The 12926-nt window shown below is 38.2% G+C and overlaps 1 protein-coding gene across 8 annotated transcripts; it reads left to right on the top strand.

Moving 5' to 3' along the window:
- The first annotated feature begins 36 nt into the window (after window positions 1-36).
- Window positions 37-7760, top strand: spata2 (spermatogenesis associated 2). Of its 8 annotated transcripts, none has more exons than XM_051880538.1 (4): window positions 40-176; window positions 2283-2387; window positions 2567-3034; window positions 3641-7760. In XM_051880538.1, exons 3-4 carry the CDS (start codon window positions 2702-2704, stop codon window positions 4967-4969), a joined length of 1662 nt encoding a protein of 553 aa, XP_051736498.1. In that variant the 5' UTR covers window positions 40-176; window positions 2283-2387; window positions 2567-2701; the 3' UTR covers window positions 4970-7760. The 8 variants fall into 8 exon arrangements, with proteins under 8 accessions (XP_051736503.1, XP_051736498.1, XP_051736497.1 ...); XM_051880537.1 differs by having other exon boundaries at window positions 129-280; XM_051880541.1 differs by lacking the exon at window positions 40-176 and adding an exon at window positions 259-280 and having other exon boundaries at window positions 2286-2387.
- Window positions 7761-12926: the final 5166 nt, after the last annotated feature.

A 12926-nucleotide genomic window follows, 5' to 3' on the forward strand; every position in this document is an offset into this window, starting at 1 on the left:
GAACTATTTTTAGCGACGACTCAAATGAATCGAATCATGTTGCAGAACCGATTCGCTGAATGAATTGGACAGTCCAACGCTAGTCCTAGCTGCATCCTGCAGCCTCGGGAGCGCGCAGGGGAGGTAGTCTGGCGCATGCGCAGTGCGGCTGTGGGGATTTCCAGCGGAACATGAAGGTAAGAGGCGCTGAATGATGGAGAGTAGGGCGGCTCATTAATGGTGCCCAGCACTACACGACACTGAACGGGCATGTTTACATTAAAGTCGTGTTCTTACTCAGGTAATTTAAAAGTAATTGTAGGATGGTGTATGGTTACATTGTGTGGTGTGTGGGTTTACAGGGCCCTGCAACTGCGCTAATGTTAGCAGTTGTGTGCTAACTGCATCTGATATATGTCATAGATGGGGTTGAAACTAAATAGAGTAGAGTGACGACTTCATTACTGTCTATCCCTTTAATAAACACTATTTGAGAGATCAGATCGGACTGTCTGTTGCTTTGACATTTATTTACTATATGTAAACGAGACTGTAATATTAGCTATGTGGCTAAAACACGTCACTGTTTATGTCACTGTAGCAATGCAATGTAGGCAGAAGTAATCATTTGTTAATACTTAACTGTGTTCTCTGCGAACCCTGATTTTTTTAAGTGGATTTTTTCCACCTTTTCCATATTCAATATGATGTTTTGATTATGATAGGATGATATCCTGATGGTGGTGATGAGAATAATGATAGATAGATAGATAGATAGATAGATAGATAGATGTACAGCTTGGTGTTTAGTGTTGGTATGTATTCAGCAGCTTGAATGACATCCTGCATCATCAGTTTTTGTTGAGGGTAAAAGCTGGAAATACTGTGTTGGCACCCTAACCAATAAGGAATGAAGTGGTTTGTGTGGCCATATTGCACACAGTCCACATTTACTAATAGAAACAGAGTGGTTTTGAGCTCTCATATAGGCAGGTTTACATGGAAATCTGTGTCTGCAGAGCTCTTGTCCCCTATCCCTTATCAGTTTTTGTTTATTAAACACTTTAGCTAATTTGCTGATAACTTCATTCAGTGACATCTATTACCTGGAGAAAGCTATCCATTAGAATTCCCATTAATCTCACTAAATGCAGGACACCCCGGAAGTACTCTTTTATATGACCGGCATGCTGCCATCTTTGGGGACATACATTTTTCTGAGTCGATCACCTGAGCAGTAAATCCTGATTGGCTGATGAAACTACATTCCAAAACCCTTCACTGCTGGCTATTCTGTTGGTTACAGGAGCTGATATGTAAAAGGCAGCAGACAGGTCAAACGTTTAGTCCATTTTGCATTAATCATTTTTTTTTTTTAAATGCCTTACAATAAAAATCAGACAAATCATCTACATTAAAATAAAATATTTACAGTGTATATGTTGCTTGCAAAAACTGCATTTTGTTGGAGTACAAAACTACATTTTAAGGGCAGTCAGTGGATGAGGATTCCTTTTGTATCCAAAATGGTGTCGTTATGGCATCTACCATTAGGAGCTAACTGGTCATGCTAACTTTCAACTTTTCATTTTACTCAGTTTAACCAATATTTAAGTCTGTTCCACAGAAATACACAAATATCCATAACTATAAATTAGACCACATCACAAATATGTAATTAATTTCATTCTAATGGTCTGCTTTGGTCTTTCTGTGATGCATGCCTGCATTATGAATAGGGTTGGGTATCGAGAACCGGTTCCATTTTAGAACCGGTTCTAAATTTCCAACAACCTGGGATTCGATAAGATGCATTTTTCGATTCCACTAAACGATTCTTGTGTTTGCATTTAAGTGTGATTTTAAACCATTCAAGCAAAAGAAAACGTGAAAGAGAAGTGCTTTGCACACATCTAAAGCACGCACAGAGAGCTGCCTCTTGTATATTTGTGCTATTGCTGATTTATTTATTTTTTCTTATATTATTACTTTTTACTTGTCTTTAATTATGTTTAAAATTTATATTATTTAGGTTACTGAATTTTGTTCATGGTATTCAGCTGCAAAATAATGTTTTGCAAAAAAAATATATGTTTGATATCTAAAGGTTTTTTTCACCTCATTGGAATTGAAACTGGGAATCGATAAGCAGAATCAGAATCTCTATAATTCAAATGATACCCAACCCTAAATATGATCTAGCTCTGTGATTGCAGGCAAAGGGACTGAGGCAATCCCCCCACTTATTACACTGCCACCTGAGTGGTATTATTCAAAAAGATTTTGTTCTTCTGTCATTGCAGCAGCTGGCAGCATTGGGCATGGTGTTTTTAATGTATGCTTCTCTCTGCAAGCCCTGACCTTCAACCTACTGCAGGGGGAAAACCTGACAGTGAGGGCTTAAAAAGGTGAGGAGTCTCCTATCAACCACCTTCTCATGTCATGTTGCTTCTTTTGAGGTGTTTTGGCTAATGAAGCACCCAGAGATGCCTATAACAATAGGAAAGAGCCCTGGGCAAGGTGTACGCCCAAATTAAACCAAGCACATCTTCACTTTCATTATTCCATGTCGCTCCTTTGGAGGAAGATTGCAGCTTGCTGATTTCCCCCACCACACTGCACTGTTGTTCCAGTGGGAGAGAGGCCTTAAGATGGCAAGAGGTCCCATTTAAAGAAACTCCTGGATTGTGGGATTTGCAAGCTACGCAGCCCACTGCCACCAATGGATGCCAAGTTGCGAGAAGATCTGTTCCGCAGGTATGTGGCATCACTGGAGAATAGGCTTGAGGAGGGAACTGGTGAAGGAAGAGGAGATAAGCAAGGGGCTAAGACTGAGGAAGCACTGATTTCTACTGCAACAGCACTGCTAGGTTCATACCAGCCTGATCCAGGGCAGCGCTTTCGCATGGTTCGGTTCTATGACATAGCTGAGAACTCATTGAGGACTCAGAGAGGAGCAAACTTGCGGACATTGGAGACAGCCTTTACAACGCTGGAAACCATTTGTACCAACTTGCTGCTCTTTCCGTGGAAGAAGGAGTTTCGTTGCATTAAGGTGAGTCAAGAGAATAAAGGTGTACTCACACTAGGCGATCGGAGCCTTGTCCGAGCGTGTTTGACCCCCTAAATCTGGTTCAGAGCACGGTTCAGTTGGGCGCAGTACACATGTACACATGTAGTGTGATCGCTAACTGCGTCGGAGCACAGAACAGCTACTACTCTTGTGTCCGCTACTGTCATCATTACGACAGTAAACATCTATAACTACTTGGATAGTACACATTTCAATTAATTTAATTAGAGTATATTTAGGGTTTATACCGGGTCTGGTTCTCATGCCTAGTGTGAGTACATCCTAAAGGATTTATTTGCCCAAATATTCAAATTATGCAGTTCTTGACTTCCATGGAGCACAAAAGGAAAGCTGTTTATTTTTGGGTGAACTACGATATATCAGAAGAAACAAGTTAAACAGATGTGTGAGGAGCTAAGGTTGTAGATTAAGTGAGACTGCATTGCACTTTGGGGTTAATTATTGAGCCTTCTATTAAAACCGTACATTTTTTTTTGTTTGTGAATGTGAAAAATATGAGAAGACAGTGTGAAAGTCATAATTCACTTTGTTTTTGACAGTGTAATGACTTTTCTTTCACTCTTACAGACCTTCACAGGGCCATACGTGTACCAGTTGCAGTCGGTGATATGCGACGCAGACCTGCGTTCACTTCTGCGTTCCATGGGCTATTCAAGAGACCAGGAATTGCAGTACCACGTTAGGGACCATCCAGGCGGAGCCTCCCACCTTCGACAGCTTGCCTTTGAACTGCTTCTTGCCCAGGCTGAATGCCGTCTGCTCAGCGAGGTGGTGTCCATGTCTCGGGGTTTTGCCTCAGAGCTGGAGGCCGTGGAGGTGAGAAGGAACACCAGAGAAGATGCAGCAGGGTGTGCTGACGCCCTCCGCCGACGAGACAGCCTTACGGGAGACTTGTCCCGCCTGTCGGTGCGGCCAGTGGATATCGACCGTGCCCACCTAAGGCGAAGCGGTCGGCCGTCCAAGTCAGTGGATGTAACAGACAGCGCAGGACACTGGCACCAAGCCAGCAAGCCAGTGTTAAAGGCTTCGCTCAGTCTGCGCAAAGAGCCACTGTTCGTTGACACAGAGGAAGATGTGAAGGATGAAATCATCCGACCTAGCCCCTCGCTTTACCCTGTCGCGGCACCGCCCTCTTACAGCCCAGTGGCTGACTTCTTTCCTATTCAGTCACCCCCATCTGAGCCATACTCCTACCACTTGTCCTCCTTGGATGAGGTGGACTTGTACACTGAGCGGGGATTGGGTGGCCACCAGATGCCCTCTAGACCACCGAGCCGGGAGCCTCGAGAAGCCCGGGACAGTTGGGTTCTGAAGGGGCACATGATGAAGTGCCAGGGCTGCGGCATGGGCTACCCTTCGCTGTCCTCTTGCCAGAGGTGCGACATGATCTTGTGTTCATCCTGCCATGCAGTGGAACCGACGCCTTGTTGCGGCTTCCAGGATTACACTAAAACTTCCCGACCTCTGGATGGCTACATGCCCATCAAGGAGAAGTTGTCCGTCTACTCCAATGCCCACTCACACACTCACCCTCACCCTCATCCACTCCCCCATGCTCAGTCCCACTCGCTGTTGCTGGACAAAGCTGTGATGAGTGCCAAGCTGTTTCCCAGTAAACCCGTGGGTTCGGGCAGCAGTCCAGTGGTCAGCTCCATCAGCAGTGGCAGCAGCAGCAGTGGGGGTGAGCGGCTGAGTGTGGGTGGCTCCCGCTGTGGCTTTTGCAACAAGCCAGGGGCCTCTCACACCTGTGTGAACTGCTCCAAGGTGTCATGTGACATGTGCATAAGCCTTTACGCCAATGATGTGTGCACCCGCAAAAATCCTCATCATAACTTTGTGCCCAATCATCAACTCAATTTCAAATCCAGCACCATATCCCACCTCGTATATCGATAGACCAGGAACACAGCCACGCTACAGTTGTGCACTACACCTCTATTGCTCCTTTATCTCTGTTTGTTTTTTCACCTTTGATTTTTTTTTTTTTTTTTTAATGAATATTTATTTAACTCTTCCTACTTCCTCTCTCAGTTGGCAATTGTTTGGTTTTGGTCATGTGATCTTGCAGTGCATTTCCTGTCCCTCAGTAGCTCTACTTTATCAAGGACAAAAAAAAAAGGTGTTTGACCAGAGAAATCCATTCAGTATCAATGTTTGTTAACTTTAAAATAACCATGCAGCATAAAGGAACTGTGAAAGTTTAGCAGAGACTTCACCCTGGAATTGAATCAACTTGATTGAACTTCTCAAACTTGAACAAAAGAAAAAACAAAATATTACACTGGACGTATATAGTATATATTTTGAATTGTGAAGCTATAGATCTATGTAAGACTTTTTCAGTTGAATGGGGTTTCAGTTGTGAATTTATCAGAACTTCTAGTTGCTGTTAAGTCACTATATTGAGTCCTCTGACAAGAAATGCCTTGTGGGTTTACCCCTAAGAAGTCAGCCTACGCTTTTCAAAAATGCTGCTGTTGAAAGTAAAACCATGAGGGGGCACTCCTGGCCTCAACATGTTTTGCAAGTACCATGAATCTCTTCTTGGCAAAGTTTATGCACATACTGTATGGTTATGTTAGTATAAATACTTTTTTCCTCTGTCCAGTTTACCTTTACATTGTTGTAACCTGTTAAGATTTGAATTCATTGAAATGGAATATAATTTAATATTTTGATATGTTGACTTATTAGAAACAGTTTTAAGTTTGAGTTATTTTTGTTAATTCATTGTACAATAAATTTATGATGGTGTGTACACATACCATGACAAACTAAAGTGTTACTACTGGGTGAATGTCACAAAGGATTGTATGGGTCATATTTCACCTCAAAATAATTAATTCCCTTGTTTTAGTTAAATCAAAATGAGGTAACAAATTAGTTCAATGTGTCCATGATTTACTAAAATGAGGTAACACATTTTTAAAGGTCATGGGAATGAAAATATATATATATATATATATATATATATATTTGTCCGCATGTCACGTGTGGGTCTCCGTATTTATGGTCCAGAATGATTTTTTTAAATGTATTTATTTTTCTCAGTTAAAAAAAAGAAGAAGCATAAACTAAATTGAGTACAACAATACTGCCACAATGTTTTCTTACAGTAGTACTTTACAAGTGTTGTTTTCACAGTACGGTTATGAGAATTACATTTTTCTTCTGAAATATATTTTATGGGGAATTGTAATAGTGCCACAAAGACAAAAAATGGGCCAACACAGGCTTCATTTTCTTTATGCAGAATATCATTCTTTTTTTTTTTTTTTTTTTTTTTAAATTCTGAAGTAAAATATGACTTGGACATGTTTTTTGTGAAATTCACCCTAATACGAAATTTCTAGTCATTATATTAGCACAATATTGTGCTAAAAGTTGGCCTGATTTATATTATTCCCTGAAGATAACACTAATTAAAAATGTTATGTATAATTTCTTTTTCTTTTTTCCCCTTTTCTGCAGCTTCTGCTGCTGTTTTTGTTTGTTAATTGTGTGTGTCTGTACCAACAGAACAAAGTCAATATATCATTCTGGGGTCACTCTTAAGTTTGGGGAACACATATTCACTATTAACTACAACTTTTGTCTCAATAATCTCTTAATTTACTGTGTATTAATAGTTAGTAAGGTAGTTGTTGTAGCGTTTAAGTTTAGGTAATGGGTAGGACTTAGGGATGTAGAATATGGTCATGCAGATTAAGGTATTAATATGTGCTTTATAAATACTAATAAACAGCCAATATGCAAAGCTAATAAGCAACTAGGTAAAAGTGAGAATTGTTCCCCATACTAAAGTGTTACCCATTCTGGTTACATATCATTAATTTCAGAGACCTTTCAACCTGCTCTCCTTGCTGCCTTAGGTAACCTGAAGGCTGCACTCAATGCAGGACTCAATGCTTAATGTCTGTACGCAGCATAAAGCGAGGGCCAAAAAACCTGTCAGGGAAACAGAAACTAGCACAAGACATGAAGATGACATGTTCTGACAAAGTAACTTCAGTATGTATTTTTGATTTAGTGAAACAAGTGTTAGTGGATGCGGTCAGTCCTCTAGCTCTTCTTGCCTTTGACTCTCTGTTGAATGAAACTGCTGCCTCCTTAAATTCTGCAGTTGTTTCCAGTACAAAACAGCAGCCAAGTATATTGTGATTGGATTTTACACTCAAATGACAGCATGATTAACCAATCAGAACTGCTATGTGCCAAACATCCACGAGCTGTAAAGGTAGAACCATAACTTACTGCTGATCTGCATGGACGGTAACTGAGCCATTTGAAAGTGTTTTAACCTTTGGTGATACATAACACTTTCTCTCACACACGAGTCAATTCTCATCTTAACCTGTTAATCTTTTTGTGTGGTCATTTCACTGGAGATGAACTGATAGTGATGAGTGAATTGACCCCGACATGCCCCTCAACAGACACAGACACACACTCCTCTGCTCTTTTTTTTTTTTTTTTTTTCTGACATCTACAGAGGTCAGATCTCTTTCTGGCAAACCAGTTTTATCTTCAATGGAGGCGTGGTGGAGTGAAGGAGCTGGGTGGGTCGGGTGTGAGGAGTTAGCCAATATGTTTGTCAGTAAAAGTATAATCCTATAATTATATAAATTAATTAAAAGCGATGATTTTATAAAATAATTTCGAAAATAAAATTCTACAAAAAAGCACTGCCTTTGGTGTCTGAGTTTTGGGTAAAACATGAGCTTAAACTCAGAGGATTTTTCAATAAATAAGTGGTTTCAGTAGAAAACTCATTAAACAAATGTTCACAAAAACAACAACATTGAACCATATTGCACTGTGTACAATTGCTCAACAATTTACTTGTGTTGAGGGGCTGTAGTCTGTAATGGTTTAAAATCCTCTTACAAACACTAGTGAAATAAAGACATTCATATCCAAATCTAACGGTTTCAATTACTAAAGCCAAATACACACATTTGCAGCTGTGTCTTAGAATTATTCATATACACTGAAATTGTTTCTCAGTCACTACTGAAATCCCTAACATACGAAAATGTCTTGCATTAACCGGCTCATTCTCCACCTTATTTTCAACATATGTTTGTAATTTGAAAGTGGCAGGCTTCCGGTATCATCTCATTCCAGCTTTTTTTTTTTTTTTTTTTTTTTTCAGCTTGTTATGCTGCTTGATATTGCAGACTGGCATTTCTTATTATGTTATTTAATGTATTGTCATAATTATAAATACACTGGTTTGTACCTCAGAAAGGTTTACCATCTACTGCACTCTGTTATTCTTCTAGTTATTTACCTAAACTGGCTAATAAATCAGAAGTTTTGTACATCCACAGAAAATAGCTTACTTGTTGAAAAATAAGGTGGATAATTGGGGGTACATTTTACATCAACAAAAAGTGCAGAAACAATATGCTTTCTCAATAAAATGTTTCATCAATGTAACATATCTGAGGCCTTTTTACACTTGGTATTAAGATGTGTTTTGGTTTAAAATGTTTTAAGCTTGGCCAATTTCAACCACATCTAGAGGTAGTCAAAAACACATTTGACCAGATTGTTTTCATAGTGTAAATGCTCATGTGGTCAAATGCTTTCGCACAGACAAAAAAGATCACCTACTGACCTAATGCATAAACATTATGGAAAGCGTGGTAGCCAGACGGGTTTTAAACTTTGTCGGTTGAAGACCCAAGTTTGGTTTGAAGATGAAAAACGTACCAAGCACAATGTTCTCTCACCATTCCTGATTTCCATTGCCACAAACATAACAACTGCACTGAAATAAAATCAATATAAATAAGCACACTAGGTTGTTGTCAACAAATCCAAGTCAAACAAGTCAAAAGTACACAAAAATCGGTATACAAAATCAGTGAAAACCAAGTATAAAATATTTTTTTATCTATAAATAAATTATACAATTTAATAATTTAAATAGGGCTTACACATTTAGGACCTGCATATAAAATAAACTTAACAGAAGACTATATATTATATATCACAGAGAGCAGATCTTGACAGGTTAATGTACAGATTAATTGCACAGATTTTTACTCATTTTTTTTTTTTACATCTTTATGTTGACAGTTCTTGAATTTATTGCACAGGTTATTCTTGGGAAAATGTGACAAGCCTTTGTCAACGAAATAAATATTTTGACCACAGAAAACGTCTCAATTATCCACAAAGTACAGAACAAGTTGTACAGCATACTGTGTGACCGGTGTGACTACATTTCTTCGGTGGAGAACAATGAATGTGTATTTGACAGTAACTGTCTTAAAACCTTGCCACTTGGCCCCCAAGCATGTTGAGGCCACAGGATACCGTACCTAATTAGTGAAACAATTAATGGTAACCAGTCATGGCACATAAAATATACACTGTTCCTTACACATTCACATAGATTTTAACTTTATAATGAAAAAAAAAAAGTTTGACTTGGACATCTTATTTGTTGACAACCTACAGTGTGCTTATTTGTATTGATTTTATTTCAGTGCAGTTGTCATGTTTGTAGTGGTAATATACTTTTTAATATTATGTTAATATAGGTGGGGCCTATTTTTATGTTCTTGTGTGGGGCCCCACAAACCCATGGGCCGGCCCTGCATCCTCATCATGAAGTTATTTCTCACTTCATCCTACAGCATTTCTCATTTAGAATTTAATGCAGAATTAATTTGGAGTATGAGCCAATTCTATCTATCTACAGTGTGTATATATATATATATATATATATATATATAAAGGTAACAATGAAATAAGAATCCACTAAAAGCAGCTATTACTGGTGTTTCATTGGAGCACAGACAATAAGAGAACGATTATTGCAAGGAAATGCAACACTAGCTGTGAATAAAGCACTGTTTCCATCCCATGTGTTCAAGATAACAAAATCGTCACTTCTTGGGAAATGTGCACAAAATAAAAATGGAAGTTGCTGCATCAAGGGAAGAAATCGTGGCTCTTTTTTACTCCATCGTAAATGACTTAGAATGTCTCAGAGTGTGCAGACGAAATGCAATAAATGGTGTCATGTTATCTTGTGTTTGGATGCTGGTGTTTGGGAACAGACTCTCGAACCAACATTTGAGAAGCTGTGCGATAAACTTGGTCCACTGATTAGTCCAGCTATCCAATCACATCCACTGTTCAGGCAAAGACATTTTTTTTTTTTTTTTTTTTTTTTTTTGCGCATCGAGGGATTCATTCTGTAAATGTGTTTCCATTGCCAGATTACTTTTTTCAATTAACTAGTAAGGTAATGCATTACTTTTAAATTTACAAGAAAATATGAGTTACTTTTTCAAATAAGTAACACAAGGCACTTTGTTTTCCCATTTATTGCCTGACAGCTCTCCTGTCCCCATGTTGAGATAAATCGGGAGTAAGTGCAGAGGTGTTGTGTGCGCTGTGTAAACATGATGGTTATTGTAGTTCTAGACTAAAATGCATTTACTCATCTCACTCGCACAAAAACAGATTCAGTATTCCACAAAATTAATTGTGATCGCTACCAAATGAGTTAAAGACCCATCAGCCTGCATCGTCAGAGCTTCAAGCCAGGTAATAAAAACAATGAAACGCAAACTCGGCATATTACGCAAACCTGCAATAAATATGAAAAATTACACTTTATGTATTTAATATACTTTATGTATTAAATCTCACTTTATTAACCAATGTCTTTGCTGTTGACCTTAGATGATCCAATTCAATCATACTAAGCAAAAATGACTTTAGATAAACATCACATTTGTGTTTCAGCATTCTATTCTTCTGCAATCCAGAATGGAAGCACAGCTGAAAGGATTGTTTGAGCTGCGCCCTCTACTGTACAGGCATGAATTTGCATTTCCTTCAGACTGAGGCTTATTCATTTCACTTATGGTGTGAAAGAGCCTTTACATTTGTCAAAAATAAAACATTTTGTTGTTAACCCTCTGGAGTCTGAGGCTGATTTGGGGCCCTGGAGAAGTTTTGACATGCCCTGGCATTTGTGCTTTTTTCAGTTGTTCATAAACATATTAATGGAAAAGGTGTCATTACACTGTATTCAGCACGAACTAGGCTACCATAATATGTGAGTATTTGTGTGTATTTTTGAAGGAATAACGTTTATGCGTGGTTATTGAAAAAACAAAAAACTTAGGTCACTGAAATAAGGCCAAAAAGCAAATATTACATATGTGTTCACAAGACTTCTGGGTATTGGAGGTTGTAGACTAGAATTTTTGCTTCAAAATGATGTAAAAATTATCCTGCCTACTTGTTCATGTAAAACAATAAAGAGATTTAAATTTTCTAAGACACTTTTTGTCAAAAAACACAGTATGCATGGAGGCGTGAATCTTCATGAATAATGCTGTGATTCTCACCTGAGAAGACAAAAGATCTGCATAATGACCTGCATAATGACCCGCATAATGAGCCCTTTCAGTCAGGTAGGCTATGTGAAAAAACCCTCTGATAACAGGATCACATCAGCTATTGTATTAAAGTTAATATAATGTCCACTCTTGACAAAAAACAACATGATTTTTGTGATCTCATGCATGCACGAATTATTGCACATCATGTGAAGAAAATTTTGTATAGGCCTATTATAGTTTAAATTAAAGTACCAGTCAAAAGATTGGACACATTACTATTATAATGTTTTTAAAAGAAGTCTCAAGTCTCAAACCAAATGATGGTTTTCTATTTCAATATACTTTAAAATATAATATATTTCTGTGATGCAAAGCATCTGAACATTCATGTTACCTCATTTACAAATTCATGTTATGGCATTTCATATAGGCTTTTAGCTTAAAAGCATGCACATTTGGAGAAATGATGGATTCTCATATGTTTATGTCAATTTTCTATACAGAGGAGTAATATTTATTCAATATTTATTGTCATCACTATGAGCGCTGGATACTGTGTTTTCAACTTGCAGCCGGAGGGCGCTCTGTACACATTTAGTCCACAAATTACTCTAATGAAGAACAGGCATACCATGTGACATTCCAGGAACTAACATAGGCTTCCAGAGATCGCTATAATCATGGCTATAACATGCAGATAGACACTTTTGAAGATAATAAATACACGATTGTGACAACGTATACATGTATTGCCTCAGAATTTGCGTCTGAATAGCGCTCGCTCTGTGGGTGTGGCCAAATTAGCGGATAATGAGCTGACTCACGGACGTCTGACATGTCTCTGTTTTCATACAGATTACATAAACAGATAATTTTTGTTTTCGATTTGACTTACACGATTTAAAACCTGACATTTCAACATTTCTTTAGACATAAGTCTTATTTTTGTGTCATTAGTATTCACTAAGTTACAGTTCATTTTCTGAGAACTATCAGATTGGACTTTGTTCAGAGGGAGACGACAGATCACGCATCATGTTAGTTTTCTTTATTTTGCAAAAAGCACAACATTTTGTTTTTACTCTGAGTATACACAAATAAAAGAAGACATTCTATAGTTTCAATTGATATACTACTTATGTCTCTATGACAAAAAATGACGGAGTATTTTAAGTCTGTTTTGCTGCAATGTGAAAAAAATCCTGCAAAACGCGCCAGCGTGTTACCCGACTCCAGAGTGTTAAAATATAAAACAAGCAAGCCCAGCCAAAATGAGAAAAAAGTAGTGCAAAGTAACTAAGTACATTACTTTCTGGTATTTCCTAAGTATTTCCAAAGTATTTCCAAAAGTACTGGATTTTACATTCAAATGACCCCAGGTGAAAAAAAAAAAAAAAAGTATACTTGATCACTACATGATCGTTGATCGATTGCTCCCTTCTGCCCCTGTCTGCCTCGCTGCTCAGAGTGGTTTGCGT

The sequence above is a fragment of the Ctenopharyngodon idella genome, chromosome 22 (genome assembly GCF_019924925.1).
Source record: "Ctenopharyngodon idella isolate HZGC_01 chromosome 22, HZGC01, whole genome shotgun sequence".
Taxonomy (NCBI): Eukaryota; Metazoa; Chordata; class Actinopteri; order Cypriniformes; family Xenocyprididae; genus Ctenopharyngodon; species Ctenopharyngodon idella.